The following is a 16031-nucleotide window of genomic DNA, read 5'->3' on the forward strand; positions in this document are numbered from 1 at the left end:
CGAGATTCCTGTAAGAAGGACATGATAATGTCCAGGCGGTGAGATCCTGCTAAGGCAATTGGGTAAGGTATGAAACATAAAAAACTGCGTGAAGTAAAGGATGGTTAGTACAAAAATCCCAGAGTAATGTAAAGAGACAACGCGAAGTTTCAACTAAAATAAAATAATGATGTCATTGCTTTGGTTCAGTGAAGGTTGGGGAAAAGATCTGAGAAATAAGTAAATAATGATGGCATCACTTTTTGTTGATAGTTTTTAAACCTTTGCTTTATTTATCTTTTTAAAAAAGTAGTAAGGTACAAAAAAAGTTTTTGAGCCACAGGTGTAGCCATCTTAAAATTGTATTAAACAATCCCTAAAAAAAAGTACAGTTGGTGCTGTATAAATTTGTGTGCACATTCCCTTGAAATATATTCTATTTTTTGACATTTATTAAATTACAGTAATATTTTTTTAATTTATTTGTATTTGATTTAGAAAATATATTAAAATTTTGTAATAGCATTGTTATATAAACATCATTATTATAAGTGATAAAATTATGGTGCCTTCAGGTTTGTATTATTTAGACTTCACTGTATGTAACAGTGATGGAAGACAGGCAATGTATACCATATTTTCTGATGTATAAGGTAGAAATTTTATTGCAAAGTTTTTGACCTTTAAGCTTCTAGTTATCTTATATGGCAGGTCATCTTGTATGGTGATACTACATGACTGCTGCATGGAGTCAGTACTTATGCAGCTTTTGCTCAAAGGAAGATGTGGAAAAGCTAAATTAAGCCTATTACTTACTCTTGTATACACACATTACAACCTCCAAATGTTGAGGTTTTGTTTGTCACACTTCATTTTATGACAAAGGTTTTTCTCATGCATTTAAAACTTAAATCTTTGCCGGTTGACAAGTTTCACGCACTTACCCTTCCCCTCAGCATTCTATTCTGCTTGGGGATAGTGGGCAAAAAAATATTTTTCTCTCCATCTCCTCTTCCCATCCATCACGACTGTTGAGTCCCATATTCTCGTCTTGAGAGTGAGCGAAATGAATGAAGTATTTCGTCAAAAGCCTCTCTACACGCATAACTTTATATATTTTATATGGGTGAGATCAGAAATGGTACTTTTTTGCCCAAGACCAGATTGCCTCGGGTTTTGTACAAGGAGCAGAGTTGTATTCCAGTTTAATTAGTGAAGAGCTGACGGGAACTGTCTCGGATGGACGTTCCAGAGCCGCCGCCGGAACCACAAGCGCTGCAGCCGATCCTGCCCGTGGTGGAGGGCGTGAAGGGCCCCCCCGAGCTGCTCACCCCGCCCTACTCGCCCCCGCCCACGCGCCAGGACACCGCCATCCCCCGGCCCAGGGCCCCTGCCCCGACGCAGGTCAAGCACGCTGTCCGCCCGCTCGGCTTCTCCAAGGAGGCTCCCGCCGCGTCGGAGCCCGTCGAGCCCGTCAGGTGAGCCTGCCTCGGTTCCTGTTCGCCGACATACTAGTGATGGGTCAGGTCCCAATCTTCTCAAATTCAAAACACAAATTTTAATCACATAGAACGCCTCAAATTAACCCTTGAATCCTGAATCTCTTGGTCTCAAGAGTTAAAAACTAAAATTAATTGCAAGAAATAAAATATATTAACTGAGGTGTTGAAATATTAAAAGCATTTAAATGTTAGTGTCACAAACTAAGTTTCTTCAATCAATACATATCATAATCATATTTACACCATTAAGTATTAAAAGTACAAAATATTAGTAATGGTCAATATGGATTAAAACTGATACCTGTCCAATTACTGTTACATTTCAGTAACATATCCAATTATCAATTCAAAATAGTTCCAATACTTTTTTGTAAATTATCATTGTGCAAGTCAACAGAAATTCAATATTTGTAAGTATGTAATAAGGCAGTACCTTAACAAAATTCTTTATTAAAAGGATTTTTGGTAGATGGCAAAAAATGTATTTTACAGCATAAAATTTGTTTATAGCACAATGTCTTTGACCAATTAACGAACACAGTCTTCAAGTATATTCTTATATTACTGATATAGTTGGTGTAAAAGATGCCTACGGAACTCTGAGCAGATAAATAGAAAAGATGGATGACACCTGAATGGATGAAATTGTATTTTTTTGTGTCAATTTTTTGAAGTATAGGTTAGAAACAATTATATTGTAAATACAAAAAAAAATGGAAATATTCGTTGAGATTGATACTAAAAAGATTATATCAATATATGACTACAAAATATACTTGTGAATGACAATAGGATTTTAGAGATGTTCAGATCTTGATTAACAATATGTTAATTAACAATATGTTGAATTTGAAGCTCAAATATGCTCTGCCCTGTCGTGTATTAAGAGCGTTCAAATTTAACTTTTTCAAGATGGGTAATTGTCATATGAAAAAGAATTAAAGGATATGGCAAAAGAAAGTACAAAAGTAGTTTTGTTGTTGCTCAGAAGACAAAAATGATATTTAGGCAGGAATCCCATTTTTGGGGAGTTGACATATTTTATCCGCTAAGAAGAACGTTAGTTGCCACTGGAACCAATCCAAAGCTGATCCCCATAGGTTTTATTTTGGTTCTTGGTTTTGCCAATGTTATTTTTTCCACAACAAGCGTAAATGTTAAAACAATTTACATACAGCCCAAATTTGTCATCTTTTGATCCAACATCTTTTTGATAACCTCTCAAATTTTTTAAAAGCTATTTTATTGATCTATGCATCTAAATGTTTTACACAACCTTTTGAAAAGAGTATGTTGTTATTCTTTACAGACTCAACTCCTTGCGACACAGTCCGTCGGAGCCATCCCTGTATCGTCCCAACGGACACAAAAGATCTCACTCGCTCAGTCGCAACTTGGCTCCAGCGAGCAAGACCCAGGCTTCGTCCGCAGCATCTGTCCCCACGGCGTCGTACAGCCGGCCGACGGCGAGACCAGTAGCTGCCCCTTCGTCTCCCGTTCGACTCAACTGCCCCGTCGTGCAGTCGAAAGGCAGCGACAGGGAAGATGATGATTTTGTTCCTATGGCATCTGACAAGCCCACTGGGCTCAGCTTGGATGATTTCTTGCCGGTGAGAAAACTACCTTTTTTCCCCTAAGATACCACTCGAGGATTCAGACGCTACACAATACTTGTAACGTTAAATATTAATACGATACTCTACATTTTTGTAGTTACTATTACAGTAAAACCTCCATTAACGAATATTCTATTTAACGAAAAACCCCATGCAATGAAATAAAATTTTGGTCCCGCTGAACCTCCATAAGATCAATGCTGTTTTAACCTCTAAATACCGAATTTTATTTGTTCCGAAATAGTGAAATTCCCTTTACAACGAACTGCCGCTTTTCAAAAACACGCAAAAATAAACATCTCCTATAATACATCCACTAATTTTTTTGCTTTCACTGCTTAAAAATACGTGCGTACAACCTTAAAATAATATGCACCATCGCGGAAGACAATAAATAAACAAAGCATCATGGATAACACACGTTGTGTATACATGCCACACTTTGTTCAAAATAGCGGGTTCATAGCGATAGTGGCGGAAACCTTCCGTACCATCGCCTTGGCAAGACAAACAACTACAGTAGAATCCCGCCGATGCGACCCCCTCTGATGCGTCCATTCCGTTTATAGGACGGTTTTTTGAGAAACCGTGAAAAATTTGAGCAGAGAAAGTCGAAAATTTGAGTAAAATCGGCTGAAAAACAAGTCTGTTACACTTTGTTGGCCGCTGTGTGTTCACGTTTATCTTGGCGAACGCTGTACTGTAAGCAGGCAGACAAAAGACGGCTAAAAATAGATCCCACCCCTCTAGACTGTCCACGCTAGCCAATACCGGTAAACTGCGCGCATCACCTGATAGCATCTACGCGCGCGTCTATTGCCGTCCCGGTCCCGTTTGACGATTGTGACTCGTTTTTCAATTTACACGGACTCGTGGATTCGTGAAAATGAGTATAAAGCGAGCCAGTTTGTCGCCAATGAAAAATTATGAGATTATCCAGCAAGTGGATAAGAAGACAATTTCCAAGACGAAGATAGCACAGAAATATGGCATTCCGAAGTCTACTCTCTTCACGATTCTTAAAAAGAGAGAAGAAATTATAAATGCAGTACAGAAGGACGGCAGCAATTTGAAATTGAAAAATTTGAGGGGCGCGACGTATTAGGTGCTTCAAGTATGCGTGAGAGATAAGATAAAGAAGGTGAAGAGGGCGAGACCTGCCAGCCAATATATTTATGGGAGGGGGAGACAGAGATAAAAGAGCGAGCCCTGCAGTAAGCGGAAGTGGTGAAGGTCGACATTTACCGTCACACTCTCGCTAGCTAACGATGCTGCTGGTCGCCAGCCTCTCACACACACACAAACGCACATACGCACGCGCGCGCCGCCAGACGGTGGCGACTGGCGAGTAGATGCGTGAGCAGAGAGCAGCTCCGCTCTCCTTCCCCTCATTTACCTGACCACACGTCACACGTGTTTTTTTTTCTTTTTTTTTTTACGCGGTGAAGGGTCGTGGAAAAGATAATTGCTTGAGCTGTCAAAATAAACATTGCTGACGGCAAGAATGGGAGCGCATCCTGTCGGTCTGTCGCTGTGATTATCTACTCCAAAAACATGTCACAGCATTTCAGGATAGCATTGTTCTTATATGTTTCGTTTATAGCCGAATGTTTTCTACCTGATCCACACAAGTTCCTTCGCCACGTTTTGAACGAAAATAACAACCAGCAGGCTAGCATAGCCGAACTCGCGTGACGCAAATTCACTTTATAATTGGGGGGGGGGGGGGGGGGGGGGGGGAGAGAAGGTAAAATTGGCCCGAATTCTCTATTGCGACCATTCCGTTTATAAGTCCGTTTTTCCGGAAACCGTGAGGGGTCTCATCAGCGGGATTCTACTGTAGTATATTTTGCGTTTCTATGGTTAAAGATGCGCACATGCAAATATTTTTAACTATGGTGCAGTACAATTTCTGTTTTTTTCAGTTTTCACTGTTGTTTATTTATTTCCACACGTAGTTACGGAAATCAACACTATACTACTGTAAAATTAATTCTAATCCTAAAAATCGGCGACAGATTGACATTAAAATAAAATTAGAAATTTTAAATGCAGTTGATGAAGGTGGAAAAAAAAGTGATATAGCTAAACGTTTCGACATCCCGGCGTCTACACTTTCAACCATATTATCCTTCCAGGAACAGATCGAAAACATCGCTTCTCTGGTAGGAACAAATCGAAAACGTGTGAAAGTATGTAAAAATGATGATTTGGACAAGATACTTTTTGACTGACTAATGGGTAATGGAGACTAGCGCATATAACATCAACGTCTCTGGGCCGATTTTACAAGAAAAGGCACGCCAGGAAGCACTAGGGATGGGAATTTATAATTTCCAAGCATCAAATGGTTGGCCATTAAACAAGTGTATTCTATGTAATTTTTCATGTTTAATTTCTCATGTACTATTAAACAGTCAGAAAGACAGTTCTAGCCATTTATGTGAAGCTTTATGATGACTAGAAATATATTGTGCGAAACCTCCATTTAACAAACCCCTTTACAACAAACACAACAAATTTTGTTCCCTTGAGATTTGTTAAATAGAGGTATACTGTATGTATATTTATTTATGTATGTTGTAACAAATATTTGAATGATGTCACTGCACATTCAAAACCTTGGACGTTAATGTTCCAATCTCAACAAAAATAAATCAACGAAAATTTCTTACTCCAAATACAGTAATGTAGTGTGATGTAATAACTACCTATTTGTTGTACGATACCATCTGAAAGAGATAAAAAAACTTCAGCAATTATTTTGTTTTTGATACATTTGTATACAGTTTTTTTAACCACATGAAAACCTATTAATTTTTAATAGAGGCATTTTGCATCTTCAGTAAATTACATATACATACTCTGTCTGAATGGAACATGCATAATTTCATGTGTTTTAAAGATGATATTTATTGTAGAGCTGTGCCCTATGAATCGGCAGAAGCCAATTTTGCCAATATTTAGTTGAATTGGCGTATCTGCCGATTTTCAATACCCTTGTTAATTTTTGGCCAATATTACTGAAAAATGAAAGTGTTTGTCATAACCTAAAAATCTACCAGTACCTTTTTTACTTTTAGTACTACATGCTTTGAGCTCGCATAATTTCTTAGCTACATGTGCCAAGTGCCAACCATACATATCAAACTTAATATTCGTGTGTTTTATTAATGTTCTTGAATCTAATACATCGTAAATAAATATATATCACCATCACTGTAAAGTTAGATCAGAGCATGGCTGCCACTAAAACAACGATAAATTCCTATTATTTGACCTGCAAAGAAATGATCTTAATATTGTGATGGAGATTTTTTTTAGTCAACTCACATCAAGGTTTAAAATTTGGATTATAAAAATAACGCAGTAATATAGGGTTTCACATAACCTAAATTACTTCTACTGTTCCTCAGACAAAACGACCACATGAAATGCATTTCCGTATAACTGTTTGGTACAGTGCATTTTTGCCGCCGCACACGTTAGTTGGTATTGGAATTCCCATTTTTTGTTTTGCAAACAGTTACAAAGTTTTTTGCGATCTTGCACATTTTAAATTATTTTTTTAAACTTTGTATTTCATGAATCAATATACTTCATAGTTACATTTTTAAAATTATCTTATTTTTTATAACTAAGCAACTAACCGGTCATCAACAAACAAATGAAAATAAGCTAAAAATATGAGTTTGAAAAAAATTGTTATTTTCTGTGTATAAACTAATAACGGAGAAAGTTTATTTTGTGACTAGACTAAACAAAAGTATGTAGTTGCGAATATGTATTAGCTTTAGAGAAGTTAATGCAAATAATGATTTCTGTACAACAAAAACTATGTCTTAGTGCTGCAAATTACCTGTGTGTACCCGCTACTAGTGTTTCATATGAGAGACTTTTCAGCACATGTGGTATCAAGTTCATTATACTCAACAGGACGAGTCTCAACTATCTTTTTTTATAACTTGATACATGACATGTGCACCAAGCATTGGCAAACACTTCACAGTATACGTAATTTTATTTTTATCTTTGCATAGTTTTATTAAAATACGTTTAACTTTACATAATTACACTGCTCGAAAGAAGTAACATGTTTCATACTCTAATTTACATTTCAAAACACTGTAAAAGACGCCATTTGAAAATGGCATACTGTATGTCAGAGATTTTGTAACACATGAAAAACACTATGAAAAGATAATATTTTAATGTCTCGAATTTACTGTTTGTTTCTACTACAGTGACAATCAATAATACCCCTGTTCAGCACAAACACGAAAGTGTTACCCCATGTATCTTCATATCTTTGACTACATAGTAAAACGGCAGATGCCAAACCTTTTTCTATTTGAGGAAAGCTTTAATTTTGTCTACAGAACATGTTATTCATATTTCACACGTAGTACAATGCAATTTTTTAATATAAATTTGTGGCGTGATATTTTAAAATGCCTAAGTACTGTCGTTTTTGAAGTCAGGACATTTGTTTCTAACCATAAAAGGGCAGAAAGCAGAAAAAAAGAAAACCAATACCAGGTTAATTTTCTGTTTCTTTACATTTTTTGTTTCGGTACAGTGCATGATTTTGGCACATTTTAAAAAGTATTATTTGAAGACAGTAGATCTTTTTTTTTTTAAATATATAATAGAAAATACCGAAAAAATGTATATTTCAGTACAAATTATTTGACGTAAACAGCAAATAGCATCATTGAGGCTATTTTATCTTTATGCTTTCGACAACGGTAATATCATTTTCTAGGTTGTCAAAACAAATGTTTCAACAGTCTTTGCTGGTAGTGGTGCTTTAGTTCAGCTCGAATACGTAACCTCGGTTAATATAAGCTGAGTTAATCGAAACACGCTGTGTATCTTTACACAACTATGTTATTTGTTTATAAATGAGGCGGACACTCACTGCACTGAACTGGGGCGCTGGTCGTTGTTGCAGAGGAACGGCACCCACATACTGGGGTACGAGCGGTCCCGGCCGGAGATGTCTGAGGAGGAGGTGCTGTCTTCCATCACGAGGGGCCACGACTCCATGATGGTGGTCCTCAGCAATCGCCAGAGGAGTCTGCAGATTGTGTACTCCGTGTGGCACAACAAGGACTCAAAGGTCAGGGATTGCTTTCACAATGGCATCCTCAACTAACTATATTTTGCCTTGTCAACAAAATGTGCATTATTTGTTGGGCATCGTATTTCCTTGAACTTTTACGTTACAAAAGATTTTGACAACATTTCTGGAGTAAATAATTTTTTAATGCGTATGTAGGATGTTGTGTTTTTTTTACGGTACAACTGTTGCTTAAATTAATGATTAAATGGTGACAAATAACCACATTGAATATGAGATTAACTAAACTGAAAATGCTTGTGTTACTAGTAAAATAAATTTTAAAAATAAAGTAATTATCTTTACACTACCATAATTGTCAGAAGCTTTTCACTGGAAAATTAAATTAGTGGTTCTTTGAAAAGTATAATTTTTAATTTTTTTTTCAGGCTGCAATAGACTCGGCTGTGGCTATGAATGACCCATCTGTTCTCGTGGATCTTTTAGGTGTTTTATGTTTGAGGCCGTGAGTACATTATTGTTTATTATCTTAACTAATGTTTTTAAGTTATATGTAGTTATTTATGTTAGAAATAAAATTTTAATATTTAAAAAAAGAAAGACTTTTTTTAAACTGTTGGCAGAATATGTACTTTCATTTAGACACGCAATCCTATTGAAGACAATAATCATACATTTTTCTTGTCATGTTAATACTTAGTCATGGGTGAGATTGGTTTGTTAAAATGTTAAGGAGTTTATTTGCATGAAAGCAGTAATGTCTAGTCATTCACGTGTGTGAAGATAACTGGGTGGATTTCTAAGCTAAGATTTTTGTTATACGGTATTTATTTTATTGAAATTATGTTGACCAATTTTTTCCCTACTTTTAATGCTTTCTGATTTTTTGTTTTTTTTTTGCAACTGTGTCATTACAGTCTACTGTGGATTACATTGACTAGTTATTGTTATAAATATATTATTGCTTTAAAAATAGTGTATAAAATAAGACTGAACATGTAAGATATCTTTAGATGCTGTTATGATTTATAGTTGCGTATTTTCACATCACCTCTAGATTTGATGTGTCAACAACTGCATATATTATATTAGAAAGTACTGCTTCATTTATGTTCTTTGTACTGTAAACACTCTCGTGCTTCTTTTCATGGCTACGGAACTTTTACTTTATCTGCTATGTGGGCTATGGTTTGGTGTTTTAGGCTGGTTCTCACCCCTACAATAGTTCTGACCGGTTAAGTTACAGTTCTAAACACTGTAAACAGTACAAAATTATAGACTCTCTTAATCATTACTGTTTTACTTCGTAGACCTGTTGAAAAATAAATAAGTTATAATTTGTTTTTAAAATATATATACAGTAGAGTCCTGCTAATCCGAATTAATTGGGACCAAACCCTTTCGGATTAGCGAAAATTCGGATTAGGTGGAATTTTCTTATATAATGCCATTTATGGTCTTTATGAGGCGTGGGCTATTTAACTTCTGATGTGTCAAATATTAAAAATCAGACACAAAACACACCTTTATTATTTAGCGTATTTAGCATAATATAAATACGTAAATATTTAAGTACTATGTACGCAATCATATTTTTTTCTTTTTAGTTGAAGGAGAAATAGATAAATCATAATTTTCTTATGTACATATTAATAAACGTAAGACATTACTTGAAAAAGAACTTGTTTTTCTTTGCTTTTCAAGGTTCATAATTGTTATAAAAATATTTCTTTTTTCGTCCTAGCCCTGTTCGGATTAGGCGGATTTTCGGATTATCGGGGTTCGGATTAGCGGGACTCTACTGTATTTATATTATTTGAAGTTAATTTTATGGCAACCAAAAATGAGAATTTTTATGTTAATGTTTTGTTTCTATTAGGGCTATCTGGAACTTGGATCTGTGTGTTGCCCTCCTACCAACCATCTACGAGCTAATACAGAGCAAGTATGAACTGTAAGTAGTAAACACATTTTGCACTACCCTCTTTTATCGCATAATGGTCGCACTCGCGTAATTGTCGCACCCATATTTTAGGGCGTCAAAATTTGGATAAAAAAACCTCTCGCGTAAACGTCGCATAATGTTTTTGGTCCCGCTATTAGATTCCGAGCGTTTTGTGTGGGTATTTTTTCCGTATAAAACAATGTTTTTTTAAAATAGAAATCCAATTTTTATTCGGACGTTACCACTTACTAATTTAATTAACGGAAATATGAAGTCTGACGTTTAAATTATCTTTTAAAGACTTTTTAAACGTTATAACCTTCATCTGTTCGTCAGCGTCGCCGCGGCGTACCGCGTACAAAACTGTAGCCAGCGCTCGTTGCAATCATTAATGTTTGGTTATGTTGCTTTCCGTATAGAGCGCGCGCACGTAGCAGAATATCGATATCTCGCCGAGTGCATGCAATGCACGCGCTCTATTTGGTTGTGTTGCTTCCCGTATAGAGCGCGCACACGTAGCTGAAGATCAATATCTCGCCGATTGCATACAATGCGCTCTCTTGATCAGGTGCTGAGTTAACTACATTTGATAGCCCGCATTCTTTCGTGTTGTGTACTTCGGTAGTTACGCGTTCATTCGGCTTGCATTTGGATCACAGATGTTTTTCTATTTAAAGTTGATGAAAGGTTTTTGTTGTATGACTTATTAATTTAAATTGTTTGGCGTGCTCTTTTATGTTTCCCTTTTTAAATAAACGTACTTTCCATGAATGGTTTTGTTTTTAAGAATAACTTTATCCAACAAAAAAAAAATTTTCTGCATAATCGTCGCACCCCTACTTTTCAAAATTGATTTTAGAATAAAATGTGCGATGATTATGCGAGAAAACATGATAAATCTAAAAACATAGGTACTTTGTTAAGGCGTGGTCTTAGCTGGCATGAAGGAATTTTTGTTTTTAGGTTATTCCATTTATTTTTTGTGAAGAAATATTTCAAAATATGTACTTAAAAAGTTAAGTGTGCTTTTTATAAAGTTTTGTGAATTACCCAGCTGAGTAAGGAAATGCAGAAAATTTATTTTTTATTTCTACTGAGTGAGTATTTTAGGACACTAAAATATTGCAAATAAAATTGTCTGAAAAGCATTGCTAAAATAAGACAGAAGCATTGCAAAATATCAGGGTAAAAACATAAAAGCTGAGTCAAACATTTGTGTAAGTTAGTTTTAAAATTCAGTGTCAAATATTAATTAATTAATCTTTAGGTGCATAATGAAACAATTATGACAGATAATTTGACACAATACGAGCACAGCATGCAACAAATATTTTACAGGTGTAGCATGTGTGCTACAGCCTCTACCTTTGATAATGTTTAGGTTGGCAGAATTGGTTAACTAATTATATTAACCTTTTCGGATGCCCTGGTAATAAGAGTTATTTTGGATTTAAGTTTGTTATAGTTTGTTTTAAATAAGGAAATTGTAATTCTTGTTTAGTCTTATTACTTTTAATTTTAAGATTTTAAGTTATTAAATTTGTCTGGAACGTTCAAGGACACTACCGAATATTTTGGTAATCGCTGCGCTAGGCGGCGCGTGAGCAGTACAGCTGAGTGTGTGACGTCAGAAGAGACACTGGCGAGGCGGCAGTCGCCTGGTGGGCCCGGGCGGGCGCGGACGTGAGTTAAACGCGGGTTGGCCATGGTGCTGGTTCCACGTCGAAGTGACTTGCCGGTCGAACATCTGAATACGAGTGTTCCTTTTAGAATATGAACGGGGTTCATATATATATATATATATAATTTAGAACGCATTGGTACAATGAAAAGCGAGGGGTTGGTGAGGCGTGTGTGAATGTCGCGAGGATTTTCCAAGGATGAATTATGTGCGCCAAGACTCCAAGACGGTATGGCGAAGGATTCGTCATAGCCGTACAATCACCCGCAGCTAAGGTAACGTGTTATGGCAAGGGTTTGCCATTAAAAACACTCGTGAGCAAACGAGTGTATTTGGTGACCGGACATCACGACGTCAAAAAAGCAAGTAAGTGCCAGCCGTGCCACTGCCCGTTGACCCCTTTGACCCCTGGTGCGAAACTATAATTTGTGGATTTTTGGGAATTAAATTAAAGGACCAATAACTTTGAAACTGGGATTTTACGTGCAGCCTGTTCATCCAATCCCTGCCAGACATGGAAGAAAAAAGGCGTCGACTGTTAGAAAATGACTTAACTGAGAAGCGCTTGTTAACCCATAATTTGTAATTAGCTAAATTTTTGATATATTGATTTGGATGCTAATGTGTTTAAATTTTTTGCTAGATTTCATTCTGTTAATTGGTATTTACAGTAGTGCTACGCCCGGGGCGTATCTATATTTGTTATTGTATTAATATGTTCTTAAATTTTTTTAATGCCTTTTTGGTAATTACCTTTAATTTTTCGGAGCTCCGAAGTATATGATCAAATTATACCTTTTTGGGGGAATTGTTAAAGTATTTTTATTTAGTTTTATTATATAGCATTTTTTTAATAAGTAGTAATAGGGTATGTATTTTATGATGGAGGCGCAGATTTGTAATGAAACGATTTTATGGTATATTTATATATATATTTATTAAATGTTACCATATACATTTTGCGTCTTTTTAACTTGCTGCCTCCTCTCACTGTTCGCAATCTTATTAGTATTTTTTAAGCTCGCCATTTGTTTGGGTTTTAATATTTTTTTGGGTTTACCTGCGCTCGCGGTACTGGGCAATATAGGAGTTTTACTGTGTCGCGGGTTGCGGAAGTTGTTTAGTTTGGCCGGGGTTAGGGCCAAACTTTACACAGGATGAATAAAGGCTACATGCAAATAAAATTATAATGTGCTTTTAATTCGTATACTTGAATACGGGTCCATATCATTAAAAACATTTATTTATTGTGAAGATTAGTGATAGAAAATGTGTTTATAAACTTTTTCAAGTGTATTTATATAAGTGAGATTATGTTTCCGTATGTACAGAGATGTCAGTTGCTTTTAAGCTTCCATTGTCACTGGCAGGGAGTGACTGTGGAAGGTTTAGTAGTCTCCTGGCTGTTTTCATGGGAGTGTTTGTGAGGTTATGTTTCCCCATTTGTTTTGGCCAAACAGCAGAAACTATGTCAGCGGCAGAGTATTTAATGATTGTTTTGATCTATGCATCACTTAATATACAAAGTGAAATTAATTTGAATATGGTTTTTATTTGCTTGGCAATGCTTTTGTAGTCACAGTTGACAAAGTTCAAACATTTGAAACTGGAAATTTTGGCAGAAGTAAATGAGAAAATAAACAGTTATAGTATTCCAAACTGCTATGTTATGTAGGAATATATCTTTGAATTTTATGCTGTGTTTGTACAACTATATTCTATTTAAATGCTGTTTGTGTTATATTGTAAATGTAGCCGAAGCTTAAAGCAGCACACTAGCACCTATCATATGGCATTAAAGAGCTAAACTTCCAAATATGTTTTATTCTAGATGTTATAAAATCAACAAAATTAAATTTAACCAAAGGGACAGGGTCAAATGTACATAAAACACACTGTAATGTCTTATCACGCTAGTAACAATAATTTATTGGTTTACACTATAAAATTACTCAAATACAAAGTGTAAACAAATGAGAAGATAGGTTGATTCCGTATTATTTTTTACTTTTGTTATGAAATTTTCAGCTTCATTTTTCCAAATTTGGCACTACTCTGGAGTATCTAACCATATAACACATTTAGTTAAACCAATTTTTAATTAAGAATTCTTGAATTCGTAATTAACTTGCAGCACTTATCTTTGAACAAAATTTGGAAAGAAACTTTATGGATTATGGGTAAAGGTTAGAATTTAGCTTCAGTGTGAAATATGTATAAGGTTTAATTACAAAGCAAAATCTTAAATATCCAAAAAACCTATAAATGTATACCCTGCAGAATTCTTTATTTTTGTGTGATTGAATAAGAAATGGTGTATAAATATAAATAGTGGTCAGTCGTGGTTAAAAAAAAAATAGTTTGAACAGTTTTTATACACCAAATGACTGACATCAAAAAACCTATCATGGAATCAAGAAGAATCATTTTTAAATAGAAATCAATTGATGTTAAATTTTATTAGCATCATAGGGGTGTTTCGTGTGTTTCATTCCACGTAAGTAGGTATACTAAAGTTTGATAGTAGTATTGTGACACATGATGAGTAGTTGTATGCTGTTACGAGGATTATTTGGTAAATAGTTTGGTTCACATAATTGTTAATAGATAGTGCTAGCATCATCTTCATACATAGTCATGAAGTTGAAATCCTATGAATAAGTAATCTATAAAAAATTTTTTACTTAATATCAAACCAAGTAACTTATCAAACCAAGTAACTTATCAAACCACCCTCATATGCTGGCGATGTTTGCAAAAATATTCCGAAATTGTAATTCATTCAGCGAGCGTCACTAACACAGATACGCCCAAAACTAGGTGGGCCCTTGCGACGGGACCTCCGAGATTATAGCGAACTTTGGGTTCTGACTCAGTGCTGACGAATGATCTCAATTACGTCGATGTGTTGGGATGGAACCCAGGACCCTCGCCACATGAGCGCCAGGCGCTAGCGATCACGACGCCTGAGGACTGTATACAGATTTTTTTTTAAATTAAAGCTACGTTAGTTTTTTTAAATAAAATAACACCCAACTTTGTGTATGATTGTTGTTAACTAGCATGTTAGGCCATATTTTCAAAACAAAACCATGTGAATAAAATCTAAGTATGGTCACGACATTGAACTCTATAAACTCTGTCAAAATACAACATATAATGACGTCGATGTCGACGCGATGTTAAGGGGCCCGCCTCGTCAGGGATGTATGTGCGTTAGTGAGGCGGGATGAAAAGCGTAACTCTCTCTGGTGCTTCTAGTGCGGTGTAGCCTCTGAACTGGCGCGCTGTCTTCTCGTCGTCACAGGATAACTGTGAAATTTTAGCGGTGACCGTAACATTATATGGCTGAGAAATGAAGGTAAAGGTGTAATGCAAGGCCCTTAAGTGCTTTCAAGAATCTGTACCGGTTGTTTTACACCTAAAACACGGGTTTTAGCCATTTTAATTCTTATAAAAATACAGTTTAAAAACTTGATCCGAAATAGAAAGTACTTTTCGGCCCTCAGCGAACTCTTAAATGCTTTTCATAAACAGACCCCACTCGGATATCTTGATAGGGTTACCAACTATTTCACCCTGACCATAAGGGACACTGAACCCCACCTAATAGAGTGGGGGGTCCGGGGGCCCTCCCCCGGAAAAATTTGAATTTCTAGATGCAAATTGGTGCTATTTTAGCAGTTTTTGTATCTGAAAATAAATTATGTACCTTGTTGAAATATTAACATTTTTTGTATTGGCCTAATAATTTTTTTGAGTGATGAATTTAATACATAAAGATATTTTTAGTTAACAAAGCATAAAAATTCCAGGTAACTCATATGTGATTGAACATTGGTAAACTAACTTCAACTCTCTCCATTGCAAAATGTGATCAGGAAAAAAGTGGGGGAAGGGGAGGTTGCTAAAGCCACTTAGCCCTTCCCCCACCCCCCTTAGATTAGAACCACCACTAGGGACACCATAACAAGCAACTTAAAAAATATATATTTTAATAAATGTATGCCTAACATATATTTTCTCATTTTTCATTTCACCAAATAAACCCAACTTTAAATTAAATGTCCTCTCGGGTATAAAGTATACAATATACAACATGCAAGACACAAAAAACAATGTTTCACAAAAAAACTTAACTTGGCAACAAATGTTTTACAAAACTATTTACATTGACAAGGGGCTACTCCGCTACCTTGCATGTAGCAAACTCATATTTTTCTTC

The 16031-nt window shown here is 35.7% G+C and overlaps 1 protein-coding gene across 2 annotated transcripts in view; it reads left to right on the forward strand.

Moving 5' to 3' along the window:
- The window catches only part of LOC134534899 (katanin p80 WD40 repeat-containing subunit B1), a 48483-nt gene that overhangs the window by 21954 nt on the left and 10498 nt on the right, over window positions 1-16031 (forward strand). For both annotated transcript variants that reach the window (XM_063373584.1, XM_063373591.1), the window contains 5 exons: window positions 1232-1457; window positions 2791-3091; window positions 8052-8219; window positions 8609-8685; window positions 10060-10134. In XM_063373584.1, the coding sequence (XP_063229654.1) occupies window positions 1232-1457; window positions 2791-3091; window positions 8052-8219; window positions 8609-8685; window positions 10060-10134 (847 nt within the window). The remainder of the gene's footprint in view (window positions 1-1231; window positions 1458-2790; window positions 3092-8051; window positions 8220-8608; window positions 8686-10059; window positions 10135-16031) is intronic.

This window comes from Bacillus rossius, chromosome 1 (genome assembly GCF_032445375.1).
Source record: "Bacillus rossius redtenbacheri isolate Brsri chromosome 1, Brsri_v3, whole genome shotgun sequence".
In the NCBI taxonomy this organism is placed as follows: Eukaryota; Metazoa; Arthropoda; class Insecta; order Phasmatodea; family Bacillidae; genus Bacillus; species Bacillus rossius.